The sequence below is a fragment of the Psittacula echo genome, assembly GCF_963264785.1.
Source record: "Psittacula echo genome assembly, chromosome: 4".
Classification (NCBI taxonomy): Eukaryota; Metazoa; Chordata; class Aves; order Psittaciformes; family Psittacidae; genus Psittacula; species Psittacula echo.
In genome coordinates, this window is record NC_137738.1 from 112,028,366 (window position 1) to 112,046,556 (window position 18,191).

General features: G+C 49.3%; 1 protein-coding gene across 1 annotated transcript in view; it reads right to left on the reverse strand.

Annotated features, from left to right (window-relative positions):
- SPRED2 (sprouty related EVH1 domain containing 2) overlaps window positions 1-3,545 on the reverse strand; it is a gene marked incomplete at both ends in the record, with an annotated part of 64,267 nt that extends 60,722 nt beyond the window's left edge. The window contains one exon of the mRNA XM_080616681.1: window positions 3,499-3,545. Coding sequence (XP_080472807.1) covers window positions 3,499-3,545 — 47 coding nt within the window. The remainder of the gene's footprint in view (window positions 1-3,498) is intronic.
- Window positions 3,546-18,191: the final 14,646 nt, after the last annotated feature.

Here is an 18,191-nt window from a genome sequence, read left to right on the forward strand (position 1 = left end):
CCGCTTATGACACCTACAGAAAAATCATCAGTATTGGGCAAAAGTGTGGTGAAAATGATGGAAAAGAAAAAAAAAAGGAATTATCTTTTCAGTGTAAAGGGCAAGCTGCAATGCCTTGCTATTCAGAGCAAGTATTGCTGGTCCCTGCTCAGTGATGGAGAGAAGAGGGATTTGGGGACCAGCAAAAGGACAAACGAGAGTGAGTCAAGCTTAATTTTCTTTCCCTGGACTGGGAAAAACGCATCACCCTGAAGCATCAGTGTAATCTCACATCACATTTTGCTGTCCTGGACAACACTACAGCAACCCCTTCCACTGCACAAGACATATCCCGCTTCACCCAGCCTGTTAAAAGCCTCCGGGGGACCGTTCCCACTTGCAAGCACTTGGCGCACACACACTTGGGGCTCGCTGGAATAAATCAAGCCAAGTGGTGGGGACCCTGCAGGGATGCAGCCGCTGCCTGGCTTGGGCAGGGCATCGCGGCTCCATCCCAAGCCACGAAAGGCTGCGGACCAACACTTCCTCGTTCTCTGACCTTTTCCATTTAATTACTTCCTGTGACTTTCTTGGAACCGTGCATCGGAACGAGCAGGCGGCAGCCTCCGGGCATAACCGAATCGTTTTAAGGGTTTGGCTCCATCCTCCTACTTACAAACGGAAAGTCGCCAGCAGCCCACCTGGGAGCTGTGGAAGAGGTCATGGATGGTGATGGGCAGCTGCCCCTGTCCTGGGTACAGGCAGCGCTGCCCAAAACTCTCCCATCACTTACACTCAGCACCACAGCTTCATGCCTTTGATTTTTTACGGGGCGGCCCCACTTCCGCCCCCCCCCCCAGCCCTGCAACATGCAAAGGAGAAGCACAGTGGAGACAGTCAGGGGGAGGAGGGAAGCAGAAATAAAGGCTGAGATGCAGAAAGAGGTGCTCACTTCGCAATGACAAATTGACCTCTAAGTATCGATCTGAAATGGTGCAGTCATGAAGGGACCAATGAGTTTCCAGCATCCTGAGCCCTATTTTTTTTCCCCCTCCTTGGTTTTATAAATTGTGTCAAAACTCAAAAATCTTACGAAGTTGTTCTCAAATTAAAATAAAAGTAAAGCCAAAAATGGCAGGGGGTGACCCTCATCATTTCCTTGAAGAGGGTTATTTTAAAATGCATCCTAACAGTGGTCCTTTTTTTGTAATCTGGCTGTTAACATTTGCTCACAGTGCACTCAGTGAAACGAGAATAGCTATGCAAATTAAAGCCAGATATCTAGGGCAAATAGCACGCTATACTACCATTGTTCTGACAGCTTGAGAAAACTTATCAGGAGAGCCTGTCCTTATTTCTTTTAACACCATATATATTGGATAAAAAAAAAAATCAAATCACTTCACCCACCACCGAAATGAAAAACAACCCATGAGTCACCGGCTTCAGCGACGCTATCAATCAATGCAAGGCTGGAAGCAAAGAGCTTATGGAGGAAACCACGGCTTACCTAAAACACCTCACCATGCCCTGCAAGGAGAAGGCCTGGACTAAACTGCGACAAGCCCAGCCGCAGCCTCCGAAACAGCTGCTTGGGATGTGCACAGAGTAAGGACCACAGTGTGTCATTTACCCTGAATGCCAACACATCTGTACGCCAAGAAAACAGCCAACACTGGTCTGGGAAGTGGGGTGGGTACCATCTCCCTGTGGCCACAAGCACTCCCTGTCTCTCGGGGACCAAAGCACAGCGTTGCTGGCTTGACTGGTGACCCTCAATAGAGGCAGCATGACCCAAGAGCCTCCCTTCCCAGCCCAGCACATGAAACCCACCCAGCAAAGCCTCGCTGGGCATGGCAGCACGGCGGCACGTGGAGGAAGGATTCACTCCAAAACAAATTGCAGCCTACAATTAAGTTAGGAAAAAACCCAACCGACCCAACCATCAGAGCCAAGCGCTCACTGTTTTACACCAACACTCACCTCCACACCAAGCCCTGCAGGAAAACATGCTCAGAGCAAGATCTTCCTGCAAGATGAAGCTTGGCGAGCACCACTCAATCAGGTTCAGTTTGCCCCTGCGCTCTCAAACCCAGAGGGAGGGACACACCTCTCCTCCTCTTGTCCAATTTGAGAAATGAAACCCAAAACACTAATCAAGAACCAGTGGGGTTTTATTGGAAACAAGTTGGCTGCAGTTTTCCAGCCTGCTAGGTCATGGCAATCCACGAGAGAGAAACTCAACTTTTTCTCTCTTCTTTGGGAAGAGCCATCCCAACTTCAAAATAACCACAATTTCAGAAGCTACCATATAAACACGCATTTATAGTCTCTTCATTAAGAAGTGCCAAAATAACAATTCCTCTTCACACACGCGTCGCAGGCAGAAGCCATTTCCTTCGCCACTCGCGCTCCTCCAGTGAACCCCCTCAAAACAAGGCTGACATTACAAAGGTATAAGCGCAGCACACGCCGCCAATTATGGCATTTTCTTCTCTTTTTAGGGCTCCAAAACCGAGCCGAAAAGTTGCACAATTCTGACGCCGCTTTATAAGCCCTGAGAGAAGTCATTTTAAAGCCTGGTACATCCTATGGCGCTTGGCACGAAACCAGCCCTGCACGCAAGTGACTCATTTTTCTCGACTGTCAAAACGCAGAAAGAGATAGCCAGGAACAACACTTGGGCCCGGCACGGTTTGTTAAAAGCCTCTCCTGGAATTTCACTGTTAATGCCTTTTGAAGTTGTATTTTGGGGGAAGAAAAATTGTCCAAAGGGAAAAGAGCACCGTCAGGCATTTTGAAACCCTCGGCACGGCCTCTCCGAGGGTTTATCCGTGGGGAGGTTGTGGGAGCGTTGCTGAGCAAGGGGGTGCCGGTGCGGGAGGTGCGTGCAGCGGGCACCCGCAGCCCCCCGAGGAGCGGGGGTACGGGGGGAGATGGCGGTGAATGGGGAGGCCGCCGGTGACCGGGTTTATGAATGCGGCGTCATGTGACGGCGGCGGCGGCCGCCCTCCTATTCACAAAACGGCGGCGGCCGGGGCGGGGACCCGCGACGTCCCGTGTGTGTCCCCCTCAACGCCCCGATGCCTCCCCCAGCCCCGGCGCTGCGAGAGAAGCGGAGCGCACCGCCGCCTTCCCCTCCTCGGCCCCCCCCTTCACCACCACCACCATCGCCAACCCCCGCTTCCGCCGCAGGCCGCCGCCGGGCGCCCCGAGTCCCGCAGCGGGGCGGGCACGGTGCCGGTGCGGGGTGGCCGGGGTGCGCCCCGCAGTCCCCGCGCCGTCCGGGGGTTTTTATGAATGAAAAGGCGGTATGCAAATGAGCGCGGCCCGGGGGGGAGCGCGAAATGGCGGATGCACGGGTGGGCAGCGCGCACTCGTACGCGCGTGTCCGTGTCCGTCTGTCCGCCCGCGGTCGGTGTGTCTGTGGAGGGGAAAAAGGGGGTGAGGGACCCGCACCCGGGCAACAAAGGGCAACCCCCCCACACCCCGCGCCCGCCCGGCCCCGGTCCCGCTCACTCGTCAGGGTAGGCTTCCTCGGTCATCTTCTCCCCGTCTAGGCTCATCCCTCGCCGCGGGCGGCCGGGCTGCGCCTCCGCATCTTCCTGAGCTTCACATGGCGGGGGAGGCCGCGCCGCGGCGGGCCGGGGCTGGCGGCCGCGCCGGGCCCGACGGCGCGGGAGCGCGGGCGGCGGCGGAGGGGGGGAAGGGGATGGGAAGGGAAAGGAGGGGGACTACGGCCGCTCTCGTCGCCGGGCGGCGGCGGGCGGAGGAGGGGGAGGAGGCGGCGAGGCGGCGGTCAGCGCGCCGCGGGGGCGCGGCGGGGCGCGGCGGCGGCGGCGGCGGCGCGGGGTCCGGGCCCGGGGGAGAGGCGCAGCGCCCGGGGGCAGGCGGCGGCGCCGGGCCAGCCCCATGGCCGCGCTCACGCCATGGCGGGGCGCCGCGGGTGGCGGCGGAGCGGGGAGGGAGCGGCGGAGCCCCGGCAGGAAGCGGCGGCGCTGCCGAGCGGCCGCGGCCGCCGGGAGCGGGCAGGGCAGCGCCGGACCCGGGCGGGAGGGAGGGAGGGAGGGAAGGAGGGAGGGAGGGAGCCGCGGCGGCGGCAGCGAGGAAGGAGGAGACGCGCCTGCCAGTGGCACCTCCTCCGCGGCGGCGCGGCCCGCCCCGGCCCGGCCCACCGAGTCCCCGCGGCGCAGCGCCCCGGGTGCGGCCGCCGCCGCGATCGCCTCCTCCCGCCGGCACCGCCCCCCGCGCCGCAGCCCCGAGGCCCTCCCGCTGCCGCTCGGCCCGGCTCGCCTCGGCTTTCGGTTCGGCTCATTTCGGCTCGGTTCGGCTCGGTGCGGCTCTCGGCTCGGTTCGGCTCAGCTCGGCTCACCTCAGCCTGTCCCGACTGGGTTCAGCCTCACCCGGCCTCGGTCTGTCCTCTTCAGCCTGACCGAGCAAGGCCCGGCTCAGAACAGAGTGGCTCATATCTGCCCTGCCAGGCCTAGCTCTCCTCAGGGCAAACCACGTAGGTAGGGTTCAGCCCAAACCAGATCTGGCCCGGCTTGGTTCGGCTCGGCCCGGCCCAAGCCAACTGGCCTGGCACAGTGCCTTGTCACGGCTGGCAAGGCCCGTAGGAAGGATTTACACACACTGTGAGGGGTTTAGCAGCCTGTTGATAGAAGAGGAGTTTCAGGGAGGCCGTGTTGCCCCTGCCGAGCTGCTGTGTGAGGTGAGGGGCTCCTCTGCCCAATACAGCTAAGTGTCTTACTACCCTTGTGTAGTTCCCACCCTACCTTGCCCTTTACAAGAGCTCACATCAACCCTTGGGGCCGTGCTGACAAAGACAATGGGGTGAGCGCTGGTAGCATGGGGCAGCTTATTTTCTAAGTCAGTTTAAATGGTTTTTTGGCACAATGAATAGTGCCATAACCATAAACACTCTCCCAACATGTGATGTGACATCTCCCGCCCTGGAATCTTGCTTGGTCTGCAGCAGAGGGAGTGACAGGAGCTGAGTTTTGAAAAGAAACTTTGATCTAAGATGCTGAATAAGTAGCACTGAGTTTTGGTTTTGCTTTCTCTATCAGGTCCTCTGTGATCAGGGCAGTCTTGGGAGACGAAATCTGTCTGTCCCATCCAAACACATCACCTTGCCCTTCTGGCCTCTACAAGCTCATCAGCTGCAGCATCTCCTTCACACTGTGGGCAGGGAGATGTCCTGTCACCCCTCTCACTGTATAGGGATATTCAGACCCTGCACAGTTGCAATTCCTGAAGAGGCCCCTTACTGGTTTATCTTTTAAGTCTAGTCTATGGGATTTTGTCTTGAAGGGGCCTTCAGATTTTGGAATGGCAATTATGCTTCTACACATGCATCAGTTTCTAAGTGCGGTAAATTTTCGTTTCAGGACCAGAAGTGGAAACTTGGAGAAAAATCTGTGGACTGCTAGTAATGTGATGGAGGCAAGAGCTGGTGAAAGCTTTGAGGTCTTCTTTATGGGAGGTTCCCTGTAGCAAGAAGCGGCATGTCCAGAATCTGCAGCTTTGGTGGCATTACAGTGTTAGAGCAAAACACTTCTCATCTTCTCATTGCTAGAGATTCACCGTAACACAGGATAATGTATGAGAAGGCAAGACCATTTCCAGCCCCTCTGCAGCCTGTGGCATGCTCCTTCAGGTGGCAACGCTGTCCCTCTCCCCATCCCCTTCCCACCCGTTCATTCCAATGCAAAGCACAGTTAAACACCCCTTTGGCTGTGCTAATGCATCCCCCCTTTGGGGGGTTACACTGCTGGATCTGCTAAATGGTCCCAGCTAATAATACCCCCCCCAATACCTCTTTATTTTGGAAAGTTATGCAAAAATCCAGCTTGCAGAATGGCATGATAAACATCTTGGCAAAGCTGAGCTGGCAGTGAAAGGAAGTGTCAGGGCAGAAGTAAGGGGTTGGGGGCAAGGAAATGGCAGGAACGTCTTCAGCTGCTGTACCATAAAAGACCAGATGTAACAATTTGACACACTTCCACCCATCTTACGTCTTTTTTTCCCCCTTAAACGATGCTGAGATTGCACAGACATCTAACATCCGTAAAATCTTTCATGCCAAAAATTTCCATGGTCAGCAGGAGCATTGATGCATGTGAAGTGGGGAGCATGGCATTCAGCAGTTAGCTACGAAGAACCAGAATAAAGAGAAGGTTATGTCCATGTGAAAAACCAAGGACACAATCATGTAATTAAAAGGCCATTAAAAAGCATATATGGCTGAGGAGGACTGGGTATTAATCCATGATTAATGCCTGGGAGCTTGATGTATGATCTGGATGTATTTTTATGTACATGTGTATGTTTGCCCCAGTGGCAAGAAGCAAATGTGTCTGAGGTTTGGAAGCTGAAGTCTTTACTTGATCTAGTTTCTTGACTCATTTCCTGCGGATTTGTGAGATCTCATATTTGATCTCTGCTCTCACTGTCCAGCTAATTTGGACGCTGCTAAGCTGTTTATTCTCTGAGGGATTTCTCTTACTGCACAACCCTTTTACTTTCATAATAATAAATATTGGATTTTAGTTTGCTACTATTCAGGTTACTGCGCTGGTTCTTGTGAATAGCGCTTTCAAGATGACTGTCTTTTCTGAATGAAGAGGCTCTCAGAGGTGCGAGTTCTGTTTGTGCATTGTGCTGTTCAGATACAGAGCATCTGCTTACATGCAGAGTAGCGCTTCCCTGTGATGAGATTGTTACGGTACCTAGGATTAATTAGCCATTGGTGGCAGAGCTTCAAGACAGCAGCTTCTGCACGCTGATGGTTTGCATGCTATGGCTATTCTGTGTTTTATATTCAAAAGGACCATTTATCTTGCAGAGAAATACTTTAGCTACTGTGGAGAACCTGGTTTATGGACCCCTGGACTGAAAATGGACTTCCCTGAGTGCTGTTACACCTTTGGCTAGTACTTTTTTAGGGTGAGAAGCACTGGAATTTGAAGTGGCAGAGTTTAGGATAGCATCTTTACTGTAAGTTCTTTACTGAGAGGGTGGTGAGGCACTGGAATGGGTTGCCCAGGGAAGTTGTGAATGCTCCATCCCTGGCAGTGTTCAAGGCCAGGTTGGACAGAGCCTTGGGTAACATGGTTTAGTGTGAGGTGTCCCTGCCTACTGCCCATGGCAGGGGGTTGGAACTGGATGATCTTAAGGTCCTTTCCAACCCTAACTATTCTATGATTCTATGATTCTATCTACTGCAGGCTTGCAATGTAGCCTCCTACCTTCACCTGTCCTTGCCTTTAAAACCCATGCCTTTGAGCTAAAATCTTCCACAAAGTTGATTTAGGAATCTAAATATGAATGTTGGTACCTTGTTGACTGTGCTAGTTTCAATGACTTTTCCACTGAGTCACTCGGTGACTTTGAATGAGTGAGGAGTGGAAGTCAGCAGTCCTGAATCATGCCATCCTCCAGACAATTACCCCCCTCCCCGATAATTCTTTCGAGCAGCAATCATATTTTAAAAGCGATGATTACATCCGTGTTTTCCCCCATTATAATCACTCTGAATGTAAGAGCTGCAAAAATGATCCACAACACTTGCAGTCAACTTGAAAGCGTTCAGAGTTGACATGTTTTGGGGGGCCACAGCGTTTGGAAATAGAAAGGGGTTGTTTTTCAGCAGGAGTGGGATTTCAGCGTGTGATTTTAGAGAATTGTCTGTCACTTGCTGGGGGAAGAGGAGGTGGAAAGTTCCTCGCAGTCCTCCCAGGATGTCCTTCGGATGTTTTGAAGGTAAAGCCCTTCCAGAGCAGGAAGAGACCCTCGCTGCCAGATGGGCTGCTTTGCCCAAATCTGAGTATCTCACCATTTTCTCCAGTTCTTGGGTTTTATAAGCATGGATTTTACTATGACAGAAAATGGCAACAAAGCTTATGTGATCTCTTAGCTACTGCACGTGTGCACCTCTGTACAACTTTGAGATGCTGGGGCTGGTGGCCAGGGGGGTGAAGGGAACAGGAGGAACCAGGAAGGAGAGTAGAGGTCTCCAAAGTAACACAGTGCTCTCAGGTTCAAGTGAAATAAATGGCTGTTTAGAGGAGCAGCTTAGTGCTTTCAGCTGAAGACAGAGGTGGAGTAGGAGCTCAGCTCCTTCTGGACACCACAGGATCCACCTGGGCAACAGCAGTGTCATGATGGCCAGGAAGACATTGACCAGCACATGCAGTCAGCCATGAGTCACACATATGGGACAAACCTGGTTTCATTTGTAGCTGTGTTCATGAAACCATGTGCTCTCCTTCACCCTCTCACAAAATAAAATCAAAGTTTACTGAAATGAGGGGTCTGTGAGGAAAAGAGGCCTTTTCAAAACCCTTGCTTTCCTCCTGAGCACTCTGATGCCCTCTTAATATTCAGCAGTATGTGATTTAAAGCCCGCTGACGTTCAAGGCGGGGCCGGACAGAGCCTTGGGTGACATGGTTTGGTGTGAGGTGTCCCTGCCCATGGCAGGGGGGTTGGAACTGGATGATCTTAAGGTCCTTTCCAACCCTAACTATTCTATGATTCTATGATTCTATGACATGATGGTTTGGTGTTTCCTTTGTGTGCATAACTTCCTTTTGATACAAAGGGATGATAAACCCCTAAATTGTAATCTCACAAGCACGTGGCACATTGTCTTTGAAGTGCAGATAGCAGGAAAACGCTCTGATCTTGAGTTCAGCATTTCAGCCTCACCCCAATGGCAGGGTGGCACTAGCAGGTTTAGTGAGACAGCAGCATTGGTGGGAGTGAATCCTTCAGACATAGTGATGCAGGATGGTGTTTTTTGGGAGTCCCACTACAGTTGAGTCCCCAGCACGAACTCAACAAGAGACGGGCGCACAGCTGCTTCTTGAACTTCTTGCACACCTTTGTTTTGCAGAATGCTTGGAAAGATCATCTGCAACAAAACCTTTACGTGTCACTATCAGTCCCCTAGCAGTGCTTTGCTTCTGTGCAGTCCCAGCTCAGAGCATGCCCTGGCCCACTGGGTCGAAAAATAAGTGTGCACAGGCTCTGCCAGTGGCATGGATGGACTGGCAACCTCAGGATTAGTCCTGAAGCCGGGCTACTTCAGGCATGAGGGAAGGGCCGCTCTCCTCTCAACGTGCCTTTCCACTCTTGAGAGGTTTCTGCATTTTTGATACAGCTGTTTCCATGGCCTCATGGGAGCTGGATAAACAGATGCCAAATAATCCGGTTTTACTTCAGGGAGCACAAAAGTTTTCTGGGAAAAACACTGGAGCTGTGCACACCTTTTCCTCTCCTCCTTTGGGATTATTTGAACTAGGCTTGAACCCTTAAGTGTATTAAAATACACGTAAATTGCTTTACAATACCCAAACTTCAGTAGATAACTTGTTTCTCCCATTCTCACACAGCTAGTGGGAGAACATCCCTTCTGAACACTGTATCTCCTTTACTGAAAAGCTCTTTGGTTGGCCTCAGCAGGTGACAGGATGAACTGTTCACTACCTACTTTGGCAAAACCAGTTTTTGTGGCTTGACCTGCTTTTCTCACCTAGCATCCTGCTGTGAGTAGAGGGTCTCAGTTCAGTACCTGAGTAGTTATAATTGCAGGTTTACCCAGTCCAGACCCAGCTGTGGCAGAAAGCCACACATAGGTATGGATCAGGAAGGGCTTCTGGAGTTAAATTAAGCTTTTGAAATATGGGAATGAGGACATGCATTTGGGGTGTATGGTACATGGGAAATAAGTGGAATGAGCATTCTACCCTGCCTGTATCCTCCTTAACCAAGCCCTTGGCTTCAGGGCTGCTCAGTGACACTGACCCACACAGATGCTCAACGATGTTGAATTTCAAAGACTAGCAGTCCACCCTCTGCTCCAGGCAGGTATTTTCCATTGTGCCAATGTCCTCATAACAACTCCAGCTAGACAAATATAGCACATGGCATATGAGTGTCCTAGGAGGACTCAGAGGTGGAGAGTTAGAGCTAAAGAAAGTCCATGGTTAACCACATGCACCACTGGATAGCTTTGCCAGGGATAAATCGCAGAACACGACAAAGAAGCTGGGAAGAGAGTTTAATGGTCCTGCAGAGAGCAAGCACCACCTTAGACAGCCATCCTCCAAGATGCTTGCATCACTGTTCCCAAGGATTCCCATGGAAAATAATCATATGCTCCTTTTATGTCCTTGTAATCACAAACATATTATGCTTCCCTTCCCACTTCTAAGGAGAAAAGTAATTAGTCACCCCACACAAATCTTTTGGGACTGTACATACACTCCAGTATGTATTCCAGCTCTGTCTGGAAGGGAATGAAGATGCACAGCTCTGCTTTGTGTGTGGTTATTAACACACTGCCATTTGCAGAAGCTGGGTGCAAGGCCTTTCCCATGCTTGCCACCAGCTGCATCTCCAGCAGTGTTTGCTGCCAGGGTTAACAAAGCCCAGAAGTGCAAGCCCAGGTTATGAGAGCTTCACGCCTGCAAAGCTAAAGGCACAGGCTTGCCTCCTCAGAGCTTGCAGCCTGCTCACAAAACTCCTGTGTTTTAGACAGGAGTCTCTCCAGTGTCTTGATGGATAAAAAAAGGACTGGCTATTGTTGAGTGCTTGTTCTGACCTTAAAGGCTGAAAGTAAAACCAATCCAACATATGGGGCGTACTGAAGTGGCAACTGAAGGGCTTCTTTTGTTCATTCTGCAGTTAATACTTTTGTGCTAAAACTGAAGAGGGGAGGAGTGGGGTTAATTTAAGGTTTATTGTGACAAAGAAGAATTATTCAGAAGGTGCTGGAAAACAGCAAATAGAAGACATTCTGGAAAATAAGCTTAATTCCCATAGTCAGGAGTACACTTGACTTATATTGCAGGGACTGTGAAGGAAACCTAGATTCATGGCAGGTAAACAGTTGCCTCTGATTCTGTTTTTCTCTTTGAGTCTATAAACCCCAGCATTTACACTTAAGTGGATGTGCTGAAAGCTGTGTTTAGGAAGAGAATTTCATCCCTTCCTGCATGTACTTCTGACATGTGATAATTGTTTGACTGCAGCTTTACAAAGTATGGCTGGAGGGGTGGTTTGTGTGGGAGGAGTTACGTGGCACTGATGATAAGTGCTCTACTGAAGGTAGTGGAAGCAAGATCAGGCCAGCAAGAGGAGGTATTTTATTTTAAATAGCCACTTGTACCCTCAGTGGCTTATGGCAAATTCCTGCCTACTCATTCACACATCAGAGAGGTCCCATTCAAGACATAGAGAACACGTGTGTGCTAGAACCTTGTGTGAACTACTTACAATGTAGTTCAAAACTCATCAGGGGGTGACAGAACTACTCTAACCGCATGGCCCATATTCATTACCTTGCATCTGACTGCTGCTCCTCATACCAAAGCCATTGCCACGCTACCAGTGTTTCATTTATTACTGCATAAAATGCTCTGGGCAACAGTGACATTGAAAAGCTGCTTATAAATCAGTTCCTGCTCAGCTCTAAAGGGATTTGGTCTCCTCTTTGACGTTTCTGAGTCTTAAGGAAGTGACAAACGTGAAAGCTCTCCCCACAAGACTTGATCAAAGGCCTGAGAAATGGCAGTCTTCATGTTGGCCTTTCTCCTCTCTCAGGGTTGCAGCCAAACCAGGATATGTCCTTGTCTTTTTGAAAGAAAGATGGATATCTGTCTTGCTTTAAAATCCTGAGAGGGTGCAAAGCAGAGGTGATATTCACATTGCTGTATCAAGTCAAGGGCAACTCTATCCCCTTCACAGATGGACTTTACCTCTGCTAGTAATGGGATGAGCAAAGCCTTCTTTGAGTAAGGGCACCAGAGCCTGCTGGCTTCTGCTTTCTGAACAATACTAACACTGGAAAGGACTTCATGCTACTACTACACAGCTGTCACCAAAATCACAGCCAGAGCTTTACTTGATCATAACACCTGCCGTACCAGAAAGTGGTGCAAGCTTTGCAGTAGCTTTGCTGCACACAATTACCTCAAAAGAGGCTTTGACCTTTTACCAATGGTACTTCATTGTACAGAATTTTCTCATATTCATTTTCCAAGTATCATGAGGAGATAATCACTGAGGCACATGAGATCTTGAAAAGAGATAATCACCCAGGTAATAAATGAAATATTGCAACTTTTTATATCTCTAGTGCATCTGTGCAATCATGTCTGCTCTTACATGCTAATTTTCATTAGTATCCTTCACAGTCATTTGTAAGGTGAAGAACAGCATTGGCCTTCCCTTACAGCAGAAGAAATCACAGCCTGAGGAGATACCCAGGTGTTGGGGGAGAACTCAGACTTAGGAGCACTTGGGAGTCATCTAGGACAGGAAAATAACATTCACTTGAGCTTAATTCCCCGTGCTTATTTATGTGTGTCTAATTGCTTGGCTCTAAGTGGTGTTTAAATCACCTAAGCCCCTCTGTTCCCTGGTAATTCACTACCAGAAAGGACAGAGACTTATCAGAATTACTCCAAACTTATGAGAATTTGGAGTAAAGTTAAATGCTTCAAGCCTAAATACCACACCGCTTATTCTCTTCTCATCGTTTATAGCAGCATGGGTTAAAATGAAATGCTGCTGTGAAGCTGCCTCATCAAACTGAACGTGGTTGTAATCGTTTGCCTTGGTGTGGCTTGAGTAAAAATGCTCCAGTGTGCATTTGCACCCTAGGAAAACTCTTCACTCCCTGATTTCCAAGCTTGAAAAGACTTTGTACAGATGAAACACATTTTTCACCCTCCAATGAAGTGTTTTCACCTACAAATACTTTCTGCTGCCTAAACAAGAGCCCTTTCCTTTGCACTTGTGCCAACATGTAAGTTGGATAAAGAATTAAACTTAGATTCTTAGTTCTAATGCTTCCCCTGACTTTTTTTTAATAATGACTGTAAGACAGATGCTGCCTCTCTGCTGAATTTTAATCTTTCTAATGAAGGTGTGTTTGAAGAAGGCACACCCTTCAGAAAATGTTTTGTGGTATCGTATTTGTGCCTTTAGTGTTGAGGACCAGCTGCCTTTTCCATTTTAAATGCGCTTTTCAGGGTCTTACATCACAGAGGCCTAAATTAAAACACACTTACCATAAAGGGGTGCAGCACATGCATTCATCCTGGAAATTGCACTGCGACATGAAAGATATCCAAACACTATATGTAATTTCGAAGATGAGCAAGGCTTGGCTTTTCAGATGTCCCACGCGAGGGAAGCACCCACATCCCGCAAAATTGCAAGCTTCTGAATCATGGAAGTTGGATCAAAAAGCCTCTAATTCCCACTGGTTTGAAGACATGTGCGACTGTGAAGACTGAGCCCAGCACTGAATCGGGGCTGGATGGATGATGTGAGCCTGTGCAGGAACCCCTGTGGCCAGGCACCCGGCACGACCCAGGGAGCTGCAGAGTTCAGTGATGGGGTAACTCTCCCTCTTCTGCCTTCCAGCTCCTCCTCCTCCTCCACATGGTTCACTTGCTCAGGGATCAGGGTCTGGTGGTGTGAAGATTTTGCTCAGTGGTTTGCAGGCTGAGGAGGGCTGGTCATGCCCAGTGTTTGTTCAGCTCTAGGTGTCTTTCTCTTCATTAAGACTGTAGGAGAAAATTTTTCCTCTCCAGTATGGTGGTATAGACCAGGAGTAACAGCACTGGCACCTTTATTTTGGGTATCATAGAATCACAGAATGGTTTGGGTTGGAAAGGACCTTAAAGCTCATCCAGTTCCAAACCCCTTGCCATGGGCAGGGACACCTTCCACTAGAGCAGGTTGTGCAAAGTGGTTGTGCAAAGTCCTGTCCAACCTGGCCTTAAACACTGCCAGGGATTGGGCATCCACAGCTTCTCCAGGCAACCTGTTCCAGTGCCTCAGCGCCCTCATAGTGAAGATTTTTTTTCCAATGTCTAATCTAAATCCCCCCTCTGTCAGTTTAAAGCCGTTCCCCTTTGTCCTGGCACTACATGCCCTTGTAAAAAGTCCTTCTCCAGATTTCTTGTAGGCCCCCTTTAAGCACTTTAAGGGTGCTCCAGCCCTCTGATCATCTTCGTGGTCCATCTGTGGACTCACTCTAACACCTCCATATATATATCATGGAAAGGCTAGCAGCTGGTCTGAAGGTATGCAGCTATGGAAAACTTGCACAGGCTGTGCAGCCCTGCAGAGCCAGAGTCCTCCTTTTTGGGTTCACATGTGATTGATGCCAAATTCACTCTCCATGACCATGACTCCCAGGAGCCAAACAGACAGCTGTGGAGAGCCATCAGCTCCATCAGCGTGTGGGTATACCAAGAGAACCCCCAAACTCCAGCCAGAGTGAGACTTCCTCTTTTGCCTCTTTACTCGTAACTCGCTGTTGGGGGAAGGATTTTGCAATCCATTTCAAGTATCAGATATTGGCAATCCTTCTCCTAAAGCATTGTGGTCACAGAGTATCCTGGGCTAATTTAGGAGGTGCAGGGCTCTCCTGTGTTTAAACATTGCAGTAAATGTTATTCAGCTGCCTGTGTGGTTACCAGGCTCAACACAAACGTGCTAGCCAAGCTCCCAAGGAAGAGGAAATACAGGAATATTCACCACCAGAAGACACTGCCTCCCTTGATATTTTCATCTGCAAAACAATTGCTTACAGAGAGGTTTGAACTGGAAGGTGACATTGGCCTTTTTCCTTTTCCTCTTTTGACTTTTGTTTCCTGTAGGAGAATTCTCTGGAGTTACTTCAGGTTGTCATTGTGTTCTAGGGATTTCCCTCCCTGCTCTATTCCAGGTTGCCTGTGATGCAAAATCTCTGTTTAAACTGAAAGCCATGAATACAAGAGCTGCCCCTCCCAAAGGAAATGTTGTTCTTTTTACTTCCATGTCCCCAAATAAGTCCTAAATCTTTGCTCTGTACCCAGGTATTTCCACTTGGGACTTCCCAGTTTCCTGTAAATTCTGATTTACTCTTGCTGAGTACATGGAACCAGACACTAAATCTGTCCTGCTGAAAAAAAAGAACAGAACAATAAACCCCTAATTGAAATATTTTGCTGAAAAATGTCACAGCAGAGTGATTTTTACAACAAAAGCTCAATGTTTTTTGCTTTTCTAAACTAGGAAAACAAAACGTGTGCGTATACCCCTTTGGTTGGAGTGGAGCTGGAAAAGTCTGATACGCACTGCTTCAGGGAAAGGGAAGCCTGGCTTTGACTTTTTAAGTCTATTTGAGTGTCTTTGTTATGGATATTGTAAAGTCAGCCTTGGGAAGTTTTGTCCTTAAGGAGAAGGTGGCTATTTCAGGCACTAAGGTGGCTCTTTTGGAACAGTTGAAATCCATTTTCCTGCCCCTGAGCTCCTCAATAACCTCAGTCAAACCACTTGGGGCTCTGCACCCCACTTGTCTCTGACTCAGGGCAACCAGATATCCAAGGCTTGGGTCCGTCCTGGAGTCCTAACAAGCATCCTTGGGGTATTGTTCTGTCCTGGTTGTTTTTTCTGGATATGGTTTTATTTCCAGCAAGCCCTTCTTAATCTGCAATGGACTGACCTTATTCCATGCCAAGAAGTCAGGACTCTCCTGTGCAGGAGACACGTGCCTGACCCATGTCACCACCCGCCCCAACTCTTCCTCACTTCACTGATCCTTTCTCCCTTCAAAGTCATCATCCAACCAAGTGCCTCATAACTTTGGTGCACTTATACCCCTGCTTTCCCAAATCTCAAGGGATAAATTCCCTTTTGATCCCACTCAGAGGGATCATTCCTGTGTGTGCGCAGTGTTTTCAAGGTGCAGCACGCAGGACATCAATGCAGGATTCCCTCTCTGAAACCCAAACCACGTTCCCGTCCACCAGGTGGAAATGAAAGTAAGCTTGGCCACAGCGAAACTACAGAGCAGCAGTGCAGCACTGTGTGTTTGTGGAGCCGGTGTGAGGCACCCAAAGCTTTACTTCAGATTTCCAGGGGGTGCAAAATGCATGGATGTGGCTGTCAGTGGGACCTCCAGAAGGACAAAATGCCGCTGGGATCCCTGCTCTGAAGAGCTGCCCTATGATCGGTGTCACAGGATTTCCGCAGGCTTGTGCTTATCTTCTAGACAGATCTCGTGGGGAGGAAAAGTCAGACGCACACACAGGTACAGTGAGCACAGCTGTCTGTTGTGGGGCTGTGAGGAACCGCCGGAAACCCACAGGGGAAGGTGCAGAGAAAAAGTGAAAAGGGGAAAAGGGGGAAGGGAAGAAGCTGTTTGTCTCAAAGCTTGGCTGCCCTTGCAGGCAGAGAGACATCCCCCAAGAGATGCACGCTTTAGACCATTAAAACCTTTCGGTATCCTGTAGATGCTGAAATAGGGGGGAAGAAGTATATATTGCTGAACAAGAGTGCAGTGGTTAACATGCTGTTTGCAGGAGACAGCACCCACGAGCAGGCACAGCAGCTTGCTGTGCTGATAAAGCTCGTGTCTGCTCTGGAGTCTGGGAAACTGAGCCATGGGAGTAAATGGACTTGCCAAAGCCACACAGTAATTGTGACAGGGTTAGGGAGAAGATTAAACATGAACAGATTCCCCTTACCCTGCCTGCTCCATGCACTCATGCAAAGACTATATCTGCATTGAGTATTTTAGATGCTCCTGAAGCCACCCTGGACAATACCAACTCTTAAGTGGAAGTTAAGATGAGTAAAAATGAGGCACCTGAGGGTCTGGTTTGCTCCGCAGGAGCAAAGCTTTATTGCTCTCTGTGTGTTTGCCCATGCACACATTACATGGCAGGGAAGGACAAAGCAGAAAATATGCCCTCTGGAAAGACCTGACAAAATAATAGCTGCCTCAGTTGAGGGGCTGAGCTGGAAAATGCAGGGAAAAATGAACAGCATTGGGTCAAAGTGAAAGAAATGGTTGTTTTTCCTTTTTTGTAGTTGTTTGGGGGAAATGAGAAAAACCCCAACATGTTATTTTGGGTCAACCCAAATCACATTTTGTATGTAATGTTTTGCTTTGAGGTTAGTTACCCCTCTTGCTTTTCACACTTTCTTTTATTTCAGGTCTCTTTTGAGTGGAAAATGCCACTTCAAAATAGCAAATCAAAGGGTTGTGTTTAAGAGGCATTGAAATAAAATGCTGTGGCATTTTCCAAACAAACCATTTCTTTCAAGAAATGTAGATACGTATGTTCTTTCCCCCTATATTTTGGGTACAGTTAAAAATGTTTGCCATGTTTCATTCATTTTAGAAGCTCAGAAATTGCATGTTTTGGGTTTCTGTTTTTTTCTTTCCCCTAGATATCTTTTAGGGTTTTTTTTGGTCTCATTCAATTCCTGCTGAGCAATCGCTTCTGCGGGAACAAGAAGAGGGGAGCATGTAACCTGGGGAATGGGGGCCACAGCTTACGTTAGCAAGAGGCCCCAGGAGTGCTTGCAGCTCCTGGTCGTGTCTTCAGGGCACAGGGTGAAGCTCACCACAGCACCTGAGGCAGAGCCAGGCTATAGCTGAAGGCAAGAGCATTACCAGGGCCCTCTTACTTCCCCGCAGAGCTACTGAAGAAGCAGCGGTGAGGAAGGAGTTGAGGATGGGGATGGATGCATGCAGCTTTATGGCATGTGGTTTTAAATGGCCATGCCACTGGATGGTTGGCTTTCTAACAGCTGGATCACTGGAACCAGCCTTTCATCCCAATAAACTCCAGGTTTTCTCAGTTTGCTGGCAGGTTGTAGAGAGGAAGATGTGTAGAGTCATGGGAAAGGTGTTGTGAGCTAGTTTTGTTAGTGTGCACCTCACCCCCTGTGGGCTTCTGCAAGGCTCTCTCCTTCAGTGGGTTTCCCCTGTTAGGGCTATGGATGTGTACACTTGGAGCTACCTCCTCACTCAAGCTGAGGGCTTGCTTCCTCACCAGCAGTCAGGCTAGGGACGTACGGAGGAGCAAAATGCCTTGTGCTCGCTCCAGATAAGAGAGGTGATGCTGATAAGCGTGAGAGAAACATCCCAAGCAACTGACTGAAGCAGAAATGTGGTTTGCAGCTCCAGTGTTTGCCTGGCTGGTTGGCACTCTAAGGCAGGGGCAGGTGGGAGCTGGTCCAGGGGGACCACAGTTGCACCACAATGTCCAGTGGACAGTCAAGTCCTAGAGCTTCTCTTCCCATCTAACGTGAAGGCAGTAGCCCTTTAAAGCCAGATGTATGGTAACTGGCAGCTTAGGTGACAGGCATTTCCTTCCAGACCAACAAATAATGCTGTGTGCTCTGACTAGCAGGG